Source organism: Rhincodon typus, chromosome 5 (assembly GCF_021869965.1).
Source record: "Rhincodon typus isolate 14 chromosome 5, sRhiTyp1.1, whole genome shotgun sequence".
Classification (NCBI taxonomy): Eukaryota; Metazoa; Chordata; class Chondrichthyes; order Orectolobiformes; family Rhincodontidae; genus Rhincodon; species Rhincodon typus.
The window spans coordinates 1,461,004-1,478,458 of NC_063336.1; the positions used below are offsets into that span (position 1 = coordinate 1,461,004).

The 17,455-nt window shown below is 42.5% G+C and overlaps 1 protein-coding gene across 1 annotated transcript in view; it reads right to left on the bottom strand.

Annotated features, from left to right (window-relative positions):
* The window catches only part of LOC125483089 (dynein axonemal heavy chain 6-like), a 343,417-nt gene that overhangs the window by 221,976 nt on the left and 103,986 nt on the right, over positions 1 to 17,455 (bottom strand). The window contains 2 exon segments of the mRNA XM_048596614.1: positions 7,909 to 7,962; positions 13,488 to 13,719. Coding sequence (XP_048452571.1) covers positions 7,909 to 7,962; positions 13,488 to 13,719 — 286 coding nt within the window.

The window sequence follows — 17,455 nt, forward strand, 5'->3', positions numbered from 1 at the left end:
TGCACAAAGCATTAATAAAGCTTGGGGATTCTAGGCTTTATAAATAGAGGCATAGAGTACAAAAGCAAGAAGCACAAGTTTGGTTTCACCTTGAGTGTTATATCCCATTCTGTGCTTTCGGAGAAACGCAAAAGCTCTTGAGAAGAGATTCCAAGAACAAGAATTTATAGATGTGGATGGTCTGGAGGTGCTGCACTCTCCTCCAAATAGAGAAGGTCAGAAAGTGGTTTCAAAGAGGAGCTTAGAATCTTGAAGAGTTTCGACGGAATAAGCAAAGAGAAACTGTTTCCAGTGACTGAAAGATGGATAATGAGTGCGCACAGATTTCAGGCTGGTAGCTGAAGAACTAGAGATATCAGGGAAAACCTTTTTTAAACCTGAGTGGTTAGGATTTCCAATGCACTGCCTGATAGGGAGACAAATACAGATTGAAGACTAGTTTTCAAAAGAGAATTATTTATTCTGTGATTCAATTAACTATGTCCCTCTTACACCAGGAACTCCAAACCCAGGATGCAGACTCTGACTGGAACTGGAGCTGATTATTTGAAGCATTTCTCAACTTGGCAAAACATTTAGGGAAGAAGTAAAGGAGCAGATACCCCTATACAGATAAATTGGTGACAGATACTGAAAGGAAAAATAAATGGGATTGTTGAATCCCGGCAGCATTTATTGAAGTTAGCTAAAAGATAGGAAACAAAGAGTAGATTTGGATGGCATTTCTCAGACTGGAGATGGGGTGAAAGTGGTGTTTCCCAGGGATCAGTGTTGGGATCTTTGCTGTTTCTGGATTTATTTAAATGATTTGGAGATGGGTGTTGAGGGCAAAATCCCTAATTTGCAGATACTAAGTTAGGGACAATAGTGAATTGTGAGGATGATGCTGAGTGACTTCAGAGGGACAAAAATGGGCAGACACCTTGCAAATGAAATTCAATGCAGAGAAATGTGAGTTATTGCATTTTTATAGAAGAAACATGGAGAGACAATACAGGGTCAATGGTATAACTTTGAGGGGAGTACAGGAATGGAGGGACCATGGGGTTCAAGTGCGTAATTCTCTGAAGGTTGCCAGGAAAGCTGAAACCGTTGTTAAGAGGCTTATAGGATCATTGGGTTTATAAATAGAGGCATAGGGTATAAAAGCAAGGAAGTGATGCTACATATCTACAAATCATTGGTCAGACCACATTTGGAGTATTATGTTCAGTTCTGGGCACTATATTTAAGGAATAATGTTAAAGACTTGGAAAGAGTGTAAAGGAGCTTTACTAGAACGATACCAGGAATGGGGGGGGTTTTAGATACAAAGAAAAGTTAGAGAAATTGGGCTTATTCCCCTTGGAGCACAGAAGATTAAGAAGTGACCTTTTTGACATGTTCAAAATTATGAACAATATTGACAGAATAAAGATGGGTACTCTGTTTAAACTAGTTGGTATGTCAGTAACTGGGGTCACAATTTCAAGATTGTGAGCGAGAGTACTAGGAGTAAGATGAGGAGAAAACGTTTTTATTCAGATATTTGTTAGGATTTGGAAGTGCTGCCTGGGAGAGTGGTGGAGGCAGATTCCATTCAAGGTTTCAAAAGAGAGCCTGATCTATGTTTGCAAGTAAGATTGGTGGAGATTGGGCTGGAGAGTGGAACTAGCTGGGTAGCTCCTTCAGGAGCTGTTACAGACACAATGGGCCGAATGCCCTTCTTCTGTATTGTAAAATTCTATGATTCCATAGAGAAAGTGAAATGTAAAGAATAAGGGTGCAGAAAGACTGATCAGACATTAATAGACAAGCACAATAACAGCAGTACCCAGAAGACGATGGATTGAGACAATCCAAATTTTAAAATCTTTCATTAGAAAGGCAGCAGTAACACTGACAGACTCCAAACTGGGAATAATCTCACTTTCTTCCAAATTGTGAGTCTATTTAAACCTGTTTAATGCAACACAGGTTGGGAAATGTAAGGCTGAGAAATAATCAGGCATTAATACAGCATGAGAAGCAGCCACTGTGAGAAAAGCAAAACAACAGAAGTAGGGCAAGGATTCCTTTTTTAACATTTACAACATCAGCATTTCAGTCTCATTGACGTAGCTGAACACAAACAGAAGTATCAGTGCAAATTACTGCAGTTTTGTAACTAAAACTGGTTGGCTCATTATTTGCTTTTCCCTGATAGAGGGATGGAAGTTAGTGGAAAGAAGAGCAGATGGATATTTGGTTTATCATGTTGAAGGATGTCAGTACCTTTTCAACGGATTCATTTTCTGTGGTTTTGGCTGCCTCTAATCTATCACAAATAATGTGCCTTTACCAAAACAAATAATAGTTCCTGACTGACTGTATAGGACAAGAAAACTAGGGGGAATTTTCTAACTCGTGTCAGAAACAACATGGAAATGCATGCATTGCTGAGGTTTCTGCAGCTGTTCCACTGATGTCCTGGGGACTCGTGAGAGATTCCACCCACTGCAAATTCACACCTGCCACTTCCCACAAAAGCTTTCAACTGATTTCCTGCTGCACCCACGCACCGAATGTGCCCACTGTGTGAATGGGCACTGGTAAAAGAATGCAAGCATTGTATTTGCTGCTCAGCAATCAGAGGGGAAGCAGCAAGCTTGCACCAGGGAATGTGCAGGTCTCACTAAAGCTTCTACTGTAATGTCTTTCTCACTGTGCACCGGTACCCAAGTTCTTCACCACAAATTCTTACATATGTTTTTTATTCATTTATGAGATATCAATGTCACTGACTAGCCCAGCATTTATTGCCTATCCTTAATTTGCCCTGGAAAATGTGGTAGTGAGCTGCCTTCTTAAACACTGAAGTTCTTTGTGTGTAGGGACATACACAATATTGCTGGGGAGGAGTTCCAGGATTTTGACCCGGGGCACTAAAGGAACAGCCATATATTTCCTAGTCAAGATGCTGAGTGGCTTGGAGGAGAATTTGCCAGTTGTGGTGTTCTCCATGTATCTAATGCCCTTCTCCTAGTGGATGGAAGTGGTCGTGGGTTTGGAAGGTGCCCTCTAAGGAGCCTTACTGATTTATTGCAACACATCTTGCAGATGGTAAACACTGTTGCCACTGTGTTTTAGTGGCAAGGGAAGTGAATGTTGAAAATGTTGGATGGGGTACCAACCAAGTTTTAGGTTCACTAATGTCCTTCAGGGAAGGAAATCTGTCATCCTTACCTGGTCTGGCCTCCACCATACAACGGACCTACAAAAATGTAGTTGACTCTTAACTGCCCTCTGGGCAATTAGGGATTGGCAACAAATGCTGGCATAGCCAGTGACACCAACATCCCATGAATGAATATACCAAAAAAAAAGTGGATGACTTCAAACTTCTTGAGTGTTATTGGAGTTGCACTCACCAAGGTAATGGGGAGAATTTCATCACATTCCTGACTTATGCCTTGTAATCTGTAGACAGACTTTAAGGAGTCAGGACATGAATTATATACCACAGAATTCCCAGCCTCTAACTCGCTCCTGTAGGCAGGCTACTTATACAGCTAGTCCGTCTCAGTTTCTGGTCAATGGTGAACCCAAGGATGTTGATAATGGGAATTGATAACACCTCTAAATGTTGAGGGGAGGTAGTTGGATTCTTTCTTGTTGGAGATGCTCATTACCTAGCACCTATTTGGTGTGAATGTTACTTTGAGTGAGCAGTTTGTAGGTTATGTCTTGTTCTGATATTTATGTTTGTTTATTCCTGCCTTTTTGTACTCTTGATTTTGCGTGCATTTTATTCTCCATCTAATCCTAATTTTATCAGTGCATACTGAACATTCTTGAGATCCATTGTTTAGAAGCAGCTCCATTTGCTCAGAGCAAACACCTTGAATGAACAGAATACATTTGGAGGGGCTGAACGGCTTCTTCCTGTTCCTTTGGATATTTCATTGCCTTCAGGAGTTTAGAGGGTAAGGAATAGTTCTACAGGCAGGAATAGCAGCAGTTATACATGTCACCAGAGTGGAGGATTCAGCAAGTTTTCAGGGTTGCAACCTGTGCAGGTGGCTTCAACTTTGCAGCCTTCAGAATTCAGCAGTGGGATCTCCTTGCCTTGTGCTGTCCTGGCAGTTCCTGATTCAGTGACAACTAGAGCCCACAGTCTCAGTACCATCCAAGATGATATTCCCTTTCGACTGCACAGGACCTTGTGCTTGGGTTCAGCTGGGAGTGCAGGGGGAATTATAACTCCAACTGCTGTGAGCTCCAAGATGCAACTGTGAGACACTTTCCAAAATCCTGGCCGGCTCTTTGGATCTATCAGGCTCTGAATGAAGAACAACATCTAAAGACGACATCGGTAGTGACAAGTTGAACCGGCGCAGACCTGAGAGAAGCCCAGCATGGACTTATCTGCTATGTCTGCTTTTTCTTTTCTTTCCGGTCTTTGCTTTTTTTTTTACGTTAACCTTACTTACCTTCTGTGGAGAGCACCCAGCAGCTTCAAGGGTGACTGCATTGCCAAGCTCAGCCCAGCATGGTCTCATGGTAGTGACACTGTTGGCACAGGCAAGATGGTGCTGAAGAATAGTGACACAGATCTGCAGCAGTGGTGCGGTGGGGGTGCCCCTGTTGGTGATGGTCTCAGCATCAGAATGGAAGAGCCTGGATCCAGGCCCATGGCTAAACACTTAAGGACTGTAACTTTGAACTTTATTTCTTTATTTTCTACTTTACACCTAAGATTTTGTAGCCAGGTACTTTGTATCTAGGATGACAATGGAGAATGACGACTTTGTACACTTTTCACCGTACTCCTGTATCCCTGTACTTAAGTACATGTGACAATAAAACCTAATTCTAATTCTAAAAGAAAAGGAGACAAGGTGATAGATGCTGCTGAAGGCAGGAATATAGATTATATTATACCTTAGCATTAACATCCAGCATTTGCTGAGATCTATAATGCTAATAAACATGTTTGTTTAGCTAGTAATTAACAAATCCAAACAGTTGGAGGTAATGCTTCAAACCCACCAACCCACCAAGCAGGACCTCAACATGATCTTTAAAGAGTTCAGAAATTAGGGCTTTGTTTCATTGAACCCTGACCAACAGCCGATTAATGATCAGTTACCATTTAATCACATGCTGCAGTGAATCTGATAATTTCTGATTCCCAAAGAATAATTCCCACACATTCAGAAAAAAATAATCACAGAGTATAATGTAGCCCATGGGAGCAGGTAGCGAGATGTGGGAGAGGGATATAACACTGGGAGGGAGAGTAGGATGTGAGGGTGGTGGCTTTCCCATTGCCTTTCAGACTCCACCTTACTTCATCCAGGAAAGGTTGAGGACAGTATCCCTGTGGGAGACCAAGTGAGACCCATAAGTTGCCAAATAATTCCCTCTTCCAGCCACCACTGCTATTTGAGTTGTGGGCAGAGTTCCTGCAGCATCGGGGGGGTGGGACCTTCCTGACCAGGCAGTCCATACAGACATCTTCCTCCACTCTCAACGAAACAACAGGGTAAGGGTAGGTAGTGGACCATAGTAATCTCCCTGATCTAGCAATCCCAAATTCTAATAGTCAAATAGTAAAATCACCACAGTACCACGCTGTCATTAAGTGAGATGACTGTTGTTGTGTTTAACCTGAGGTGAGGGGTGAGGTTGAGAAGGCAGGACCTTCACTGTGACCAGGAATTGAACCCACACTGTTGGTATCACCCTGCATCACAAATCAGCAATCCAGCCAACTAAGCGAACTGATCCTGGTATTCAAATACCATCTTAGAAGATAATAAAATTTGAATCTTAAGAGATCAGTGATTAAAAGCTTAATCAAAATATGCTTAATTATGACTGTAACAGTTGTCATATAAACCATCTGGTTCATTAACGTACTTGAATGAAAGGAACTGTTGCCCTTACCTGGTCTGGCTTACATGTGACTCCAGACCAACAGCTAAATAAGTGCCTTCTAACAGACCTCTGGGTAATTAGGGACGGGCAACAGATGCTTGCTGTGCTAATGACATCCACATCCCTGAATAAGTAAAACAAAAAATGGCCGCACAAATGATTTCTCTCTTGACCTGACATTAGCCTTATTAGCCCCATTAAACACAACCCCATGTTATGTGAAACAAATGTAGAGAAATCCAGCAGGTTTAGTAGCATCTGTGAGCAGCATTAGGATCATTTACATGTTCCTGACTGGCCAGCGGCTTGTGGAGCTGGGATTTTCACACTGAAAAGGACAGGGATTGTCCCGGCATACAGCGGTGATCTGACTGCTATAGAATTGTAATGGGGACCCTAAAAATGACGGAAACAGGTTGTCCCAGATTCCCAGACACTACTGAGGCCAATGCCTCCAGCACAAAATTCAGTCCTGTGTTCAAAATCTAATAACTTGTTCAACTGTTGGTAAATATAGTGTGGGTTTTCAGCTACACCATCTGTCATAGATGTTTTATATTTTCACATTCAGGGGAAAAAGTTTACCTCGATAAAGAACATGTCAGAAGTAAAGCTCTCTTTACCCTTTGAAATTGACAGTAAAGATTTCTGCTCTTTTAAACTGAAAGTAAAGTTCACATTATCTCTCCCCATCAAACATTCCCAGACAGATACAGCACAGTGTTAGTTCCATGAAGTTCCACCTACACTGTCCCTGTCACACATTCCCAGGACAGGCACAGCATGGTATTCAATACAGAGTAAAGTTTCCTCTATATCGTCCCAGTCAAACACCCTCAGGACAGGGTCAGTGTGGTGATACTATGGCATTAAGGTGTGTATTTTGTCCTGGTTTTTTATGAAGAGGTTGAGAAAGAGAAGTCAAATGGTCTGTTCCAAGCCAACGAGGAAAAATCTTGTTGGGACTTTTTTTTAACCATTGGAACAATAGAAGCAGCATGAGCCCCCAGAGAACCAGGATTTTAGTTTTATTTTCAGTAGTTGCTGGGGTCTTGAAGTTGCTGGATGTGAAAGTTAATATTCCCCTCTGTTACAGCTAAAAGCTTGAGTTCTCTTCTGCTGCTAGAATTGCATATGAAATGATTTGTTTTACTGAATTTGCCTTTGCCAATAGTGTGTTTATGGGATGTTTCTACATTGGAACAGTTGCTGATTAGTAGCTAAATAATCTATTATTCTGTTAAGTTTTCCAATAGAGTTACCTTATTCCAATTCTTCTTGCTTTTGTTTATATTTTAACTACAGTGTAAGTATGAAGTGCATTTTGATTCAAGCCTAGAAGTCTGACCAATCAAATTACATCTGGAACCCAGTGCCGTATACTTGCCTTTAAAACAAGAAAAAGTTGGGATCTAGGCTACGTTCTTAATATATTTTGAGAGGGCTTGGTCTGGTCCACAACAGACAGCACATGGTTAGATACAGAGTAACGCTCCCTCTACATTGTTCCCCATCTCATATTCCCAGGACAGGTACAACATGGGGTTAGATACAGAATAAATTCCCCTCTAAAAAGTCATCATGAAACAATCCCAGGACAGGTACAGCACACAGTTAAATACAGAGCAAAGCTCCCTCTACACTGTCCCTGTCAAACCCTCCCAGGACAGAGTAAGCACATTGTTAGATGCAGAGTAAAGACCCTCTACACTGACCCATCTGCTACATCCTGGGAAGAGATAATCGGATCTCACTCTTCATTTCCAATTTCAGCCATATGAACAGCCATTTGACATAGGGAGACTGATTGAGAAAGGAAATTCTTGTCCCAGTATTATTAACCACAAACATATCCCAGGCTTCTTGATGACAATGGTGCACCAGGTTGCTGTGCCACCTTGCCTTTGGTCTACTAAAATGTTTGAGGTACATTGGGGCTAATTAAATCAGATTCCAGGAGAGGCTGATTACTTCACTGACTAAATCTATGCAGGAGTGTATTTTTACCTTGTAATCAAGACCTTCAGAGCAGTTGAAGACAACACAGTGTTTTCCCAGAGCCTGAAAAACCAAACAATATTTCAGTGTCAAATTGTTCCTGCCATAACGTTGACTATAATGACCATGAACCTTATCCCTGGATCACCAACGGACACGCTCAACTTTGATTACAAGACACACTGATCTTTAAATTACAAAATACGGGGCTTATTTTAAAAAAGGACATACAGCCAAACATTGACTAGAGTGAAAACTCAATAGCTGTAGATAGAGACTCTGGTATATCAGACCTGATGAGGCATTAAAGAAGCTTCAAAGAGAGAAAATGCACAATAAATTGAAATTGCAATCAGTTGGGAATATCTCAGACCGTGAACATGGTGATAAAAGAAGCATCAGTCCAGCCAAGAGATGCATTTACATTTCCCCTCACCCCTTTCAAGAATATACAGGGACAAGTGTTAAAAACACTTCAGCCCTGGTCTGTGTGTATTAGTGGCCTGACATCCTAGTATATGGACCGGAATGCTGTAAAGGTCACAGCTCATGGAACAGTCATTTAAACACCTCTTCATTACAGATGAATAAAAGGGAAAAAAAAACTCTCTCACTCCAAGTGCAGCCAGCCTTCCACTGCCAAAAAGAATCAGAAGCAAAAAGTTTCAATCACCCTCAATGCATAGAATCTTGAAACAGAGATAACAAGGTGTAGAGCTGGATGACCCTTCTGAAGAAGGGTCTAGGCCTGAAACGTCAGCCTTCCTGCTCCTCTGATGCTGCTTGGCCTGCTGTGTTCATCCAGCTCTATACCTTGTTATCTCAGATTCTCCAGCATCTGCAGTTCCTACTATCTCTGAATCTTGAAACAGACTGTTCAACTGCCAACATCACTGCCACTGGTAAACCCCATTGCAACTGCTTCAAATTTAAACAATCTGCTTTTCACAAACAATTCAGAGACTGATCTTTTTTATTAATTGTTTATATTTTTGGGTTTGCCTCATGGGATGAGCATGTGGAATTTGCTACCACAGGAAGTAGTTGATGCCAAAACATCGAATGTACAAGAGGCAACTAGATATAGCACTTGGGACGAATGGGATCAAAGGTTATGGGGAGAAAGCAGGATCAGGCTATTGAGTTGGACAATCGGCCATAATCGTGATGAATGGCGGAGCAGGCTCAAAGGGCCGAATGGCCTCCTCCTGCTCTTATCTTCTATGTTTCTATGAGTGTCATATTACTATTTATGCCCCCATTCACTGATAAACTCACTCTTTCTGATAGATCAAGAAAAGCTTTGGATGTGGGAGAAGGGTGGCCACAAAAGGAAAGGCACAGATTAAAATTAACCTTTGTGATGAACCCTGAGGTGGGGAATCTGTTCATCCCTCCCCACCTAGTTGCTGAACAGTTTGAACTGTAACAGATTGGGAAACCTCACTTGCAGGCTGGTCATAACAAATAAATCACTGAGTTGGCCTCAGTTGGAATTTTGTGAATTTTTTTCTAGATTTTATCCATAAGGAATAACATCAAGTCCTTAGAGAACATGCAGGGGAGACTTATTAGAATGGAACTGGGGACAAGGAAGTTCAGCTAATTGGAGAATTCATGACAACTTCAGGACTTTCAGAGGCTTTCTCTCTTAAAAGCTTCATCATTAAACGGATGTTGGCGGGTCAGGCACAGGGGGAGGCGAAGCGGTGACGGAGGAGAATCGGCCCAGCACTGACAGATGATGCCTGAAGAGTGATGACTTCACTGTTAGTTGGATCCAATATAGATGGCAGCAAGGCAGTGGAGGAGAGATGGCAGCACAGGCATTGTTGATGATGAGCTGGCTCAGGAGTGATGGACTGTAAGATATATCTTTCTAATATTTTTTCTTATTCTTAAACTATTCAAAATGGGGCCGTATCTTGGCGAAGGTGGAAAAGCTTTTCATTGTATTTTACTGTTTTTCTCGCTATAAAATACATTTAAAATAAAATAATTCATCCATTCATTCACTAAAACTCATTCCGTCCCTTTGTACATCCCTAGCTGTACCATCCAGAAGGACAAGGGCAGCAGGTACGCAGGGGACACCACCAGCTGCAGGATCCCCTCTAGGTCACCCACCATCCTGGATTTGGAACTATTCTCCATTGATGTTGGGTCAGAATTGTGCAATTCTTTCCCTTATAGCACCGTGGATGCTTCATCCCCAGCCCTAACCTACTGCTGCATGGGTACATTAAAAGCAGCTCATCACAACCTTTTCAAGGGCATTTAGGAATGTGTAATAAATGCTGACCCAGCCAGTGATGCCCACATCCTACAACTAAGTAAAGAAAAAGGTAGTCTGGATGGGCCAGGGGACGTGGCAATTTGATACCTGGACTTTAGGAATTTAGTCATGAGGAGAGAATGTATAAATTAGGCCTGTCTTCTCCAGAATTTAAAAAGTTAAGGGGTGATCTGATAGACATCTTCAAGATATTAATAGGAACAGACAGGAACATAAAAACAATTTTCCACTCAATTATAGAACTAGGCAGTCTAGTCTAAAAACTAGGGCCAGACTGTTCAGGGCAGATGTTAGGAAGCACTCCTACACACAAAGAGTGGTAGAGATTTGGAACTCTCTTCGGCAGTTGATGCTGAATCAGTTGTAAATTTTAAACCTGACTTCAATTAAATTCTGAATGGATTAGGTTCTGAAGAAGGGTCATTGGACCCAAAACATTAACTCTGCTTTGTCTCCACAGATGCTGCCAGATCTGCTGAGATTTTTCAGCAATTTTTGTTTTTGTTTCTGATTTCCAGCGTCTGCAGTTCTTTGGTTTTTTATTCAGATTAAATTCTTCTTAAGCAAAGGTATTAAGGGTTGTGGACCAAAGGTGGGTATATGGAGTTAGGCCACAGGTCAGCCATGATCTTTTTGAATGGTGGAACAGGCTCGAAGGACTGACTGGCCTATTCCTGTTCCTAAGTTCCAAACTGGAGAGTTGAGAAGGGGAGCAGCTTCTTTCCCTGGATCCCTTTTAAACTCTTATCAGAATTCTACCTACTTTTGATGGTGGTGTTAGTGGCTCAAAATCAGAGGAAACAGAACACAACAATCTGCTCCAGTCCAACTGGAGGTGTCTATTCCTATCTTGTAACATACCATTTGAGGACTGATGGCATTAGCTTTCAAATCTATAAACCATTGTGTCACTAGCACTGTCTGCATTTCATGTGTTGGTTGTACAACAGGCTCAGGCAGCACCGTTTTGTCTCAGCTTCTATCAGAAGTGCTCATCAGTTGACCAAACCCATTTGCTCACTGAATAAAACATGCCCCAATTAGGTAATGCTGTAGTTACTGACAATACTTACCAGCTTCTGACAATAAAGAGATGTGATTCAAGTAAATTTTTGGGACCTTGAAGGGAAACAATTTACATAATCTATTGTGGGGAGAGAGCAACAGAAAAAGATGGAGGGAGGAGGAGGAAAGGGAGAATATAGTCTCCTTGAGGGTAATTAAGTGTCAGCAGAGAAGAATATTGAATGGGCAGAATAAATGAGATACATTTCTGAAGAAAGAAGATCCATATCGCGATAACAGTTACTTGTATTTCTATAGCATGTTTAGACAAAAATCATTCAGCTCACCATGCTTGCACCAGCTCTCAAATGAGCATCTCATTTAGGGTTATTGTCCTACATCATTCCTGTAAACTTGCACTTTGTTCCTTTTCAAACACTCCCTTTGAATGCCCCAATTAAAGCTGCTTTGACCACGCTCTCAAAAAGGGAAATCCAGACCCTAACCACTTGCTGCATGAAAATATCTGTCCAAATGATTTTGAATATTTCAATCAGATCTGCTCTCACCTTTTCCTTCTTCAAAGAGAACAACTTCTCCAATTTTTCTCTATAACTGAACCTCATCCCAGGAACCATTCTTGTACATCTCTTCTGTATTAACATTGTCTCTCCATATGTCCTTCCACCTTTAGTGAATAGTCATTTGGAATTACAGGCAGTTGTCCTACAACACAATAGTTGCATTCTTGTGTGACCTCGTGCTATAGAAAATTGCATTATGGGGAAATCGCCATAGAAAATTGCTATACCCATACAGCAGAAAGTTTGTGTTATCCAGACAGCATCCACTATTCATCAATCGCATTACAGCCAATTCCTATTAACAAAACATGCGTTATTGCAGAACTACCTGTACACAACTTAATTATTGCTGAAAAAATATTCTTTTGTTGAAGCTTTTCATCTTGCACTCAACAGGACCATTTGCAAGAATATCAAGTCAAGGGGAAAACCAATTTTCTTACTGCTCGAAAGGAGAGTGCTAACTTTTTCGCTAGTGGATTATAACTTTTTACAGGCAATGCCATGGAGAATGCAGCAATTAATGATGATTGACAGTTAACAGCCCCTCTTGTGTCTGAATTCCTTCCTCTTTTACAATGGCCTAGTTAATGTCTCCTTCCTTGGTAAAGATAGATGCAAAGTTATCATTCCTCCATGAGTAAATTTCCTTTTCTGCTCTCTAGTCAGCTCCACTCCTCCTCACACCATCTTCTTATTATTTAAATGGCAACAGAAGACTTTGGAATTCCCTTTTGTGTTAGCTGTCAGTCTCTTGACATTCCCTCTTTGTTTCTCTCATTTGCTGTTTTACCTCCTTCCTTGGAGCTTTTACATTTAGCCTGTTTCTCTATTTTCTGCCCGACGTTTGCCACAAGTACACATTTTCTTTTTTATCATTATTTCTACCTTATTTGTCACCCAACCATCTGGACCTGTTTGCCTTATAGCTTCTGTTGAAGGGAATATACCTTTACTCTCTCTTCTTTGAATGCTCCACTATTTCTTTTCCTGCCAGTTTTTGACTCTAATTTATTTGACCCACATCTATTTCTTACCCATTGAAGATTGCTTTCCTCATTAATTATTTTTACTCTGCATTATTCATCACCCTTTTCATAGTTACCCTGAATCTTATGACACAGTAATCACTTTCCCCTAAATGTTCCCCTTTGTCATTTCATCTACTTGGCTCATCTTAGTTGCCAGAACCAGAGCTGGCAGTGTCTCCTTCCTCTTTGGACTGCAAACACAGTGCTGTAGGAAATTCTCCTGAAAACACTTTAGGAACACTTTTCCTTCACAGATCCTTACACTACCACTATCCCAGTCAGTATTCAGGTAAGATAAAGAAATATTTATTAAGCAAATATGCTAAGGGATATGGTCCAAAGGCAGGAATATGGAGTTAGGCCACAAATCAGCCATGATCTCATTGAATGGTGGAACAGGCTCGAGGGGCTGAATGACCTAGTCCTGTTCCTATTTTCCTCTGAACTAAATTTGCTCCTAAATGTTCTATGTTTCAATCAGGCATTTATTAATCTAACATCTATTAATCTAACATTTAGAAAGGAAACTGACTTATTGATCATAATGTTAATTTTACTGCACTGTATTTGTGAAAGCCTCCATTAAAATTGCAGCTGAATTGGAGCTGAATTTCAAGTGTCAGCGATTTGGGAAAGATAACATTCTAATCATGTATCATACTTGACTCTTACTTTGGCAAGGTCTTTCACAGTTGCTGTTTTGCCAGTTCCTGTTGGTCCTGCAGGCGAGCCTCCAAGGTTCAGGTGCAGGGCTCCAGTCAGAGTAAGCCAACAGCGGTCAGTGAGTGGCGTGATTACTAATCGGGGTGAGCAGCCAAGATATTCATAGCCATAGGTGAAGGAGCTGCTGGCCTGGACCACATAGCAAGTATTGTTCTGCATGTTCCACTCATAACGCAACTGCCTGAAATACAGATTTTCTGTCAGTGCTCTTCCATGGGTTTCAAACACAGAACATTTTGAAAGGCTGACATTGACCGCAAGGCCAACATGCTCAAATAGTCACTATGCATTTTCGGAATGTGTCCAGATGCATGAAGCTGCATCAGCAAATTGGCTGGTACTGTTCTGCTCTTGTGTGATTACCAAACTCTGCTCAATTTTATTTCATAACAGTAAGTATAGACTGACAGATTGCCTTTGTGTGTCACCTCAGATTACACATAAACACACTAGACTGAATCTGAAGGTTTTTGGGGAAGTGTGAGTTGCATTGAATATTTTGAAGGGTTTTTCACCACGAGGCCTCGCCTCACCAAACTCACCTCATTACTCACTCTATCTCTGCTACAGAGCCCACCTGCTACCAAAGCTCATGCTCTATCACTCTCACTAATGCCTGCAACATCTTTTCTCACTCACTGTCACTGTCCCAGACTCTGCTAACACTAACCTTGCAGGCCCTCTGCACCGCCTATTCACTGCTCGGGAAATCTAGCTGTCCGCACCAACAGGAGCAGCAGTGCTACCTGTAGTGATTATAACCAGGGTCAGCCAGGTGGACCTCATTGAATCTGAGTCCTCTGATTGGGGCCGTTAATCTGATCCGATCAGGGAGCCCTGGCTGACAGATATAAACAGGAATGTGTGAGGCTCTGTTCACTTTGAGAGCTGGATCAGTGTCAAGGACTCTCCACGTATAAATAAAAGGTGATTTGGTGATGGGATACCAGCCTCTGGGGAGTTATTTCACTACCCACTTCCATATCCAGTTGAAGCTGCCTTCTCTCACTCCGGGAGGAAAACGGCTACGAGAAGGGCAGAAAGAGTCAAGGTGGGTGGTGGCCTGTGCTAATAAGATTCTGCTCAGTGCTTTGTTTCCTTCTCCCTATTTCTAATGTAAAAGTCAGGGGATGTGTACAAGTAGTACATTTCAGGAACTGATTAAGGATTAAATCCCCTACTGTACTGTCATAATAAAAGTAGTGATAATATCACATACTGCCAAATACACCATACATCGAAAATTTGGGAAACCATGGAAAACAAATTAATGTTAGCCCTGACTGCAACACCATTAAAATATTAAAAAATACATTATCAGGGTAGAGTTATTGTTGCCTCAATTTAACATTTATTTTTATTGAATCCCTATGGTGTAGAAGCAGACCATTGAGTACACACCAACCCCACAAAAAGCAGCCCACCCAGACCCACCCCCTACCCCTGCAACCCTGCAATTACTATGACTAACCTACGCAGCCTGCACATCCCTGGACACTATTGGCAATTTAGCATGGCCAATCCACCTAACCTGCACATCTTAGGACTGTGGGAGGAAACCAGAGCACCCGGAGGAAACCAACACAGACACGGGGAGAATGTGTAAACTCCACACAGACAGTTGCCTGAGGTTGGAATTGAACTAAAATCCCTTGGTGAGGCAGCAGTGCTAACTACTGAGCCACCATGCTATCCATTAAAGTGCCAACAGTACCTAAAGGACATCACTGGGAGCAATCAAAGTAAATCTAGAAGGCTGTTATTAACAAAGCCTCTGTTTTTAAACTTTGTACAACTTATTGTACTGGAGACAGGTTGTGAACAGTCTGTCTGGCAGTCAAGAGTCATTGAAAGGTTTCAGAAAGAGATTACGACAACAGAAGTTGCTGGAAAAACTCAGCAGGTCTGGCAACATCTGTGAAGAAAAAGTCGGATTTACGTTCTGACCCTTCCTCAGAACAGCATCCGCAGTTCTTTCGGTTTTCATAAAGAGGTTGCTCACTTTTTAATGACTGTGGAAGAATGGGATGCCACGAAAATGAAGAAATCTGGTGGCTAATGTTGAGAAATGACATATCAGACAACCAATAGAATGAGAGCTGGGGGTAAAGCTCTGTGAACTTCGGATCATTCGGGAGGCTGAGGGGGTAATTGAGAGGAGTTACGGGGAGGTAGTCACACCTCAGGTACAGGAAAAAAGTAGATGGGTTACAGTCAGGGGACGGAAAGGGAACAGGCAGACAGTGCAGGGATCCCCTGTGGCCATTCCCCTCAAAAACAAGTATACCGTTTTGGATACTGTTGGGGGGGACGGCTTACCGGGGAAAGCCATGGGGTACAGGTCTCTGGCACAGAGTCTGTCCCTGTTGCTCAGAAGGGAAGTGGGGAGAGGAGGAGAGCATTAGTCATTGGGGACTCCATAGTTAGGGGGACAGATAGGAGATTCTGTGGGAACGAGAGAGACTCGCGGTTGGTGTGTTGCCTCCCAGGTGCCAGGGTCCGTGATGTCTCGGATCGTGTTTTCGGGATCCTTAAGGAGGAGGGGGAGCAGCCCCAAGTCGTAGTCCACATAGGCACCAACGACATAGGTAGGAAAAGGGATGGGGACGTAAGGCAGAAATTCAAGGAGCTCGGGTGGAAGCTTAGAGCTAGAACAAACAGAGTTGTTATCTCTGGTTTGTTACCCGTGCCACGTGCTCGCGAGGCGAGGAATAGGGAGAGAGAGCAGTTGAACACGTGGCTACAGGGATGGTGCAGGAGGGAGGGATTCAGATACCTGGATAATTGGGGCTCATTCTGGGGTAGGTGGGACCTCTACAAACGGGATGGTCTACACCTGAACCAGAGGGGTACCAATATCCTGGGGGGGAAATTTGCTAATGCTCTTTGGGAGGGTTTAAACTAATTCAACAGGGGGGTGGGAACCTGAATTGTAGCTCCAGTGTACAGGAGGTTGAGAGTAGTGAGGTCACAAATCAGGTTTCAAGGTTGCAGGAGTGTACCGGCAGGCAGGAAGGTGGTTTGAAGTGTGTCTACTTCAATACCAGGAGCATCCGGAATAAGGTGGGTGAACTTGCAGCATGGGTTGGTACCTGGGACTTCGATGTTGTGGCCATTTCGGAGACATGGATAGAGCAGGGACAGGAATGGTTGTTGCAGGTTCCGGGGTTTAGGTGTTTCAGTAAGATCAGGGAAGGTGGTAAAAGAGGGGGAGGTGTGGCATTGTTAGTCAAGGACAGTATTACGGTGGCAGAAAGAACACTTGATGACAACTCGTCTACTGAGGTAGTATGGGCTGAGGTTAGAACCAGGAAAGGAGAGGTCACCCTGTTGGGAGTTTTCTATAGGCCTCCAAAAAGTTCCAGAGATGTAGAGGAAAAGATTGCAAAGATGATTCTGGATAGGAGCGAAAGTAACAGGGTAGTTGTTATGGGGGACTTTAACTTTCCAAATATTGACTGGAAACGCTACAGTTCGAGGACTTCAGATGGGTCAGTTTTTGTCCAATGTGTGCAGGAGGGTTTCCTGACACAGTATGTAGATAGGCCAACAAGAGGCGAGGCTACATTGGATTTGGTACTGGGTAATGAACCAGGCCAGGTGTTAGATTTGGAGGTAGGAGAGCCCTTTGGTGATAGTGACCACAATTCAGTTACGTTTACTTTAGTGATGGAAAGGGATCGGTATATAAAGCAGGGCAAGAGTTATAGCTGGGGGAAAGGCAACTATGAGGCGATGAGGCAAGATTTAGGATGCATAGGATGGAGAAGGAAACTGCAGGGGCTGGGCACAATTGAAATGTGGAGCCTGTTCAAGGAACAGCTACTGCGTGTCCTTGAGAAGTATGTACCTGTCAGGCAGGGAGGAAGTGGTCGAGCGAGGGAACCGTGGTTTACTAAAGAAGTTGAATTTCTTGT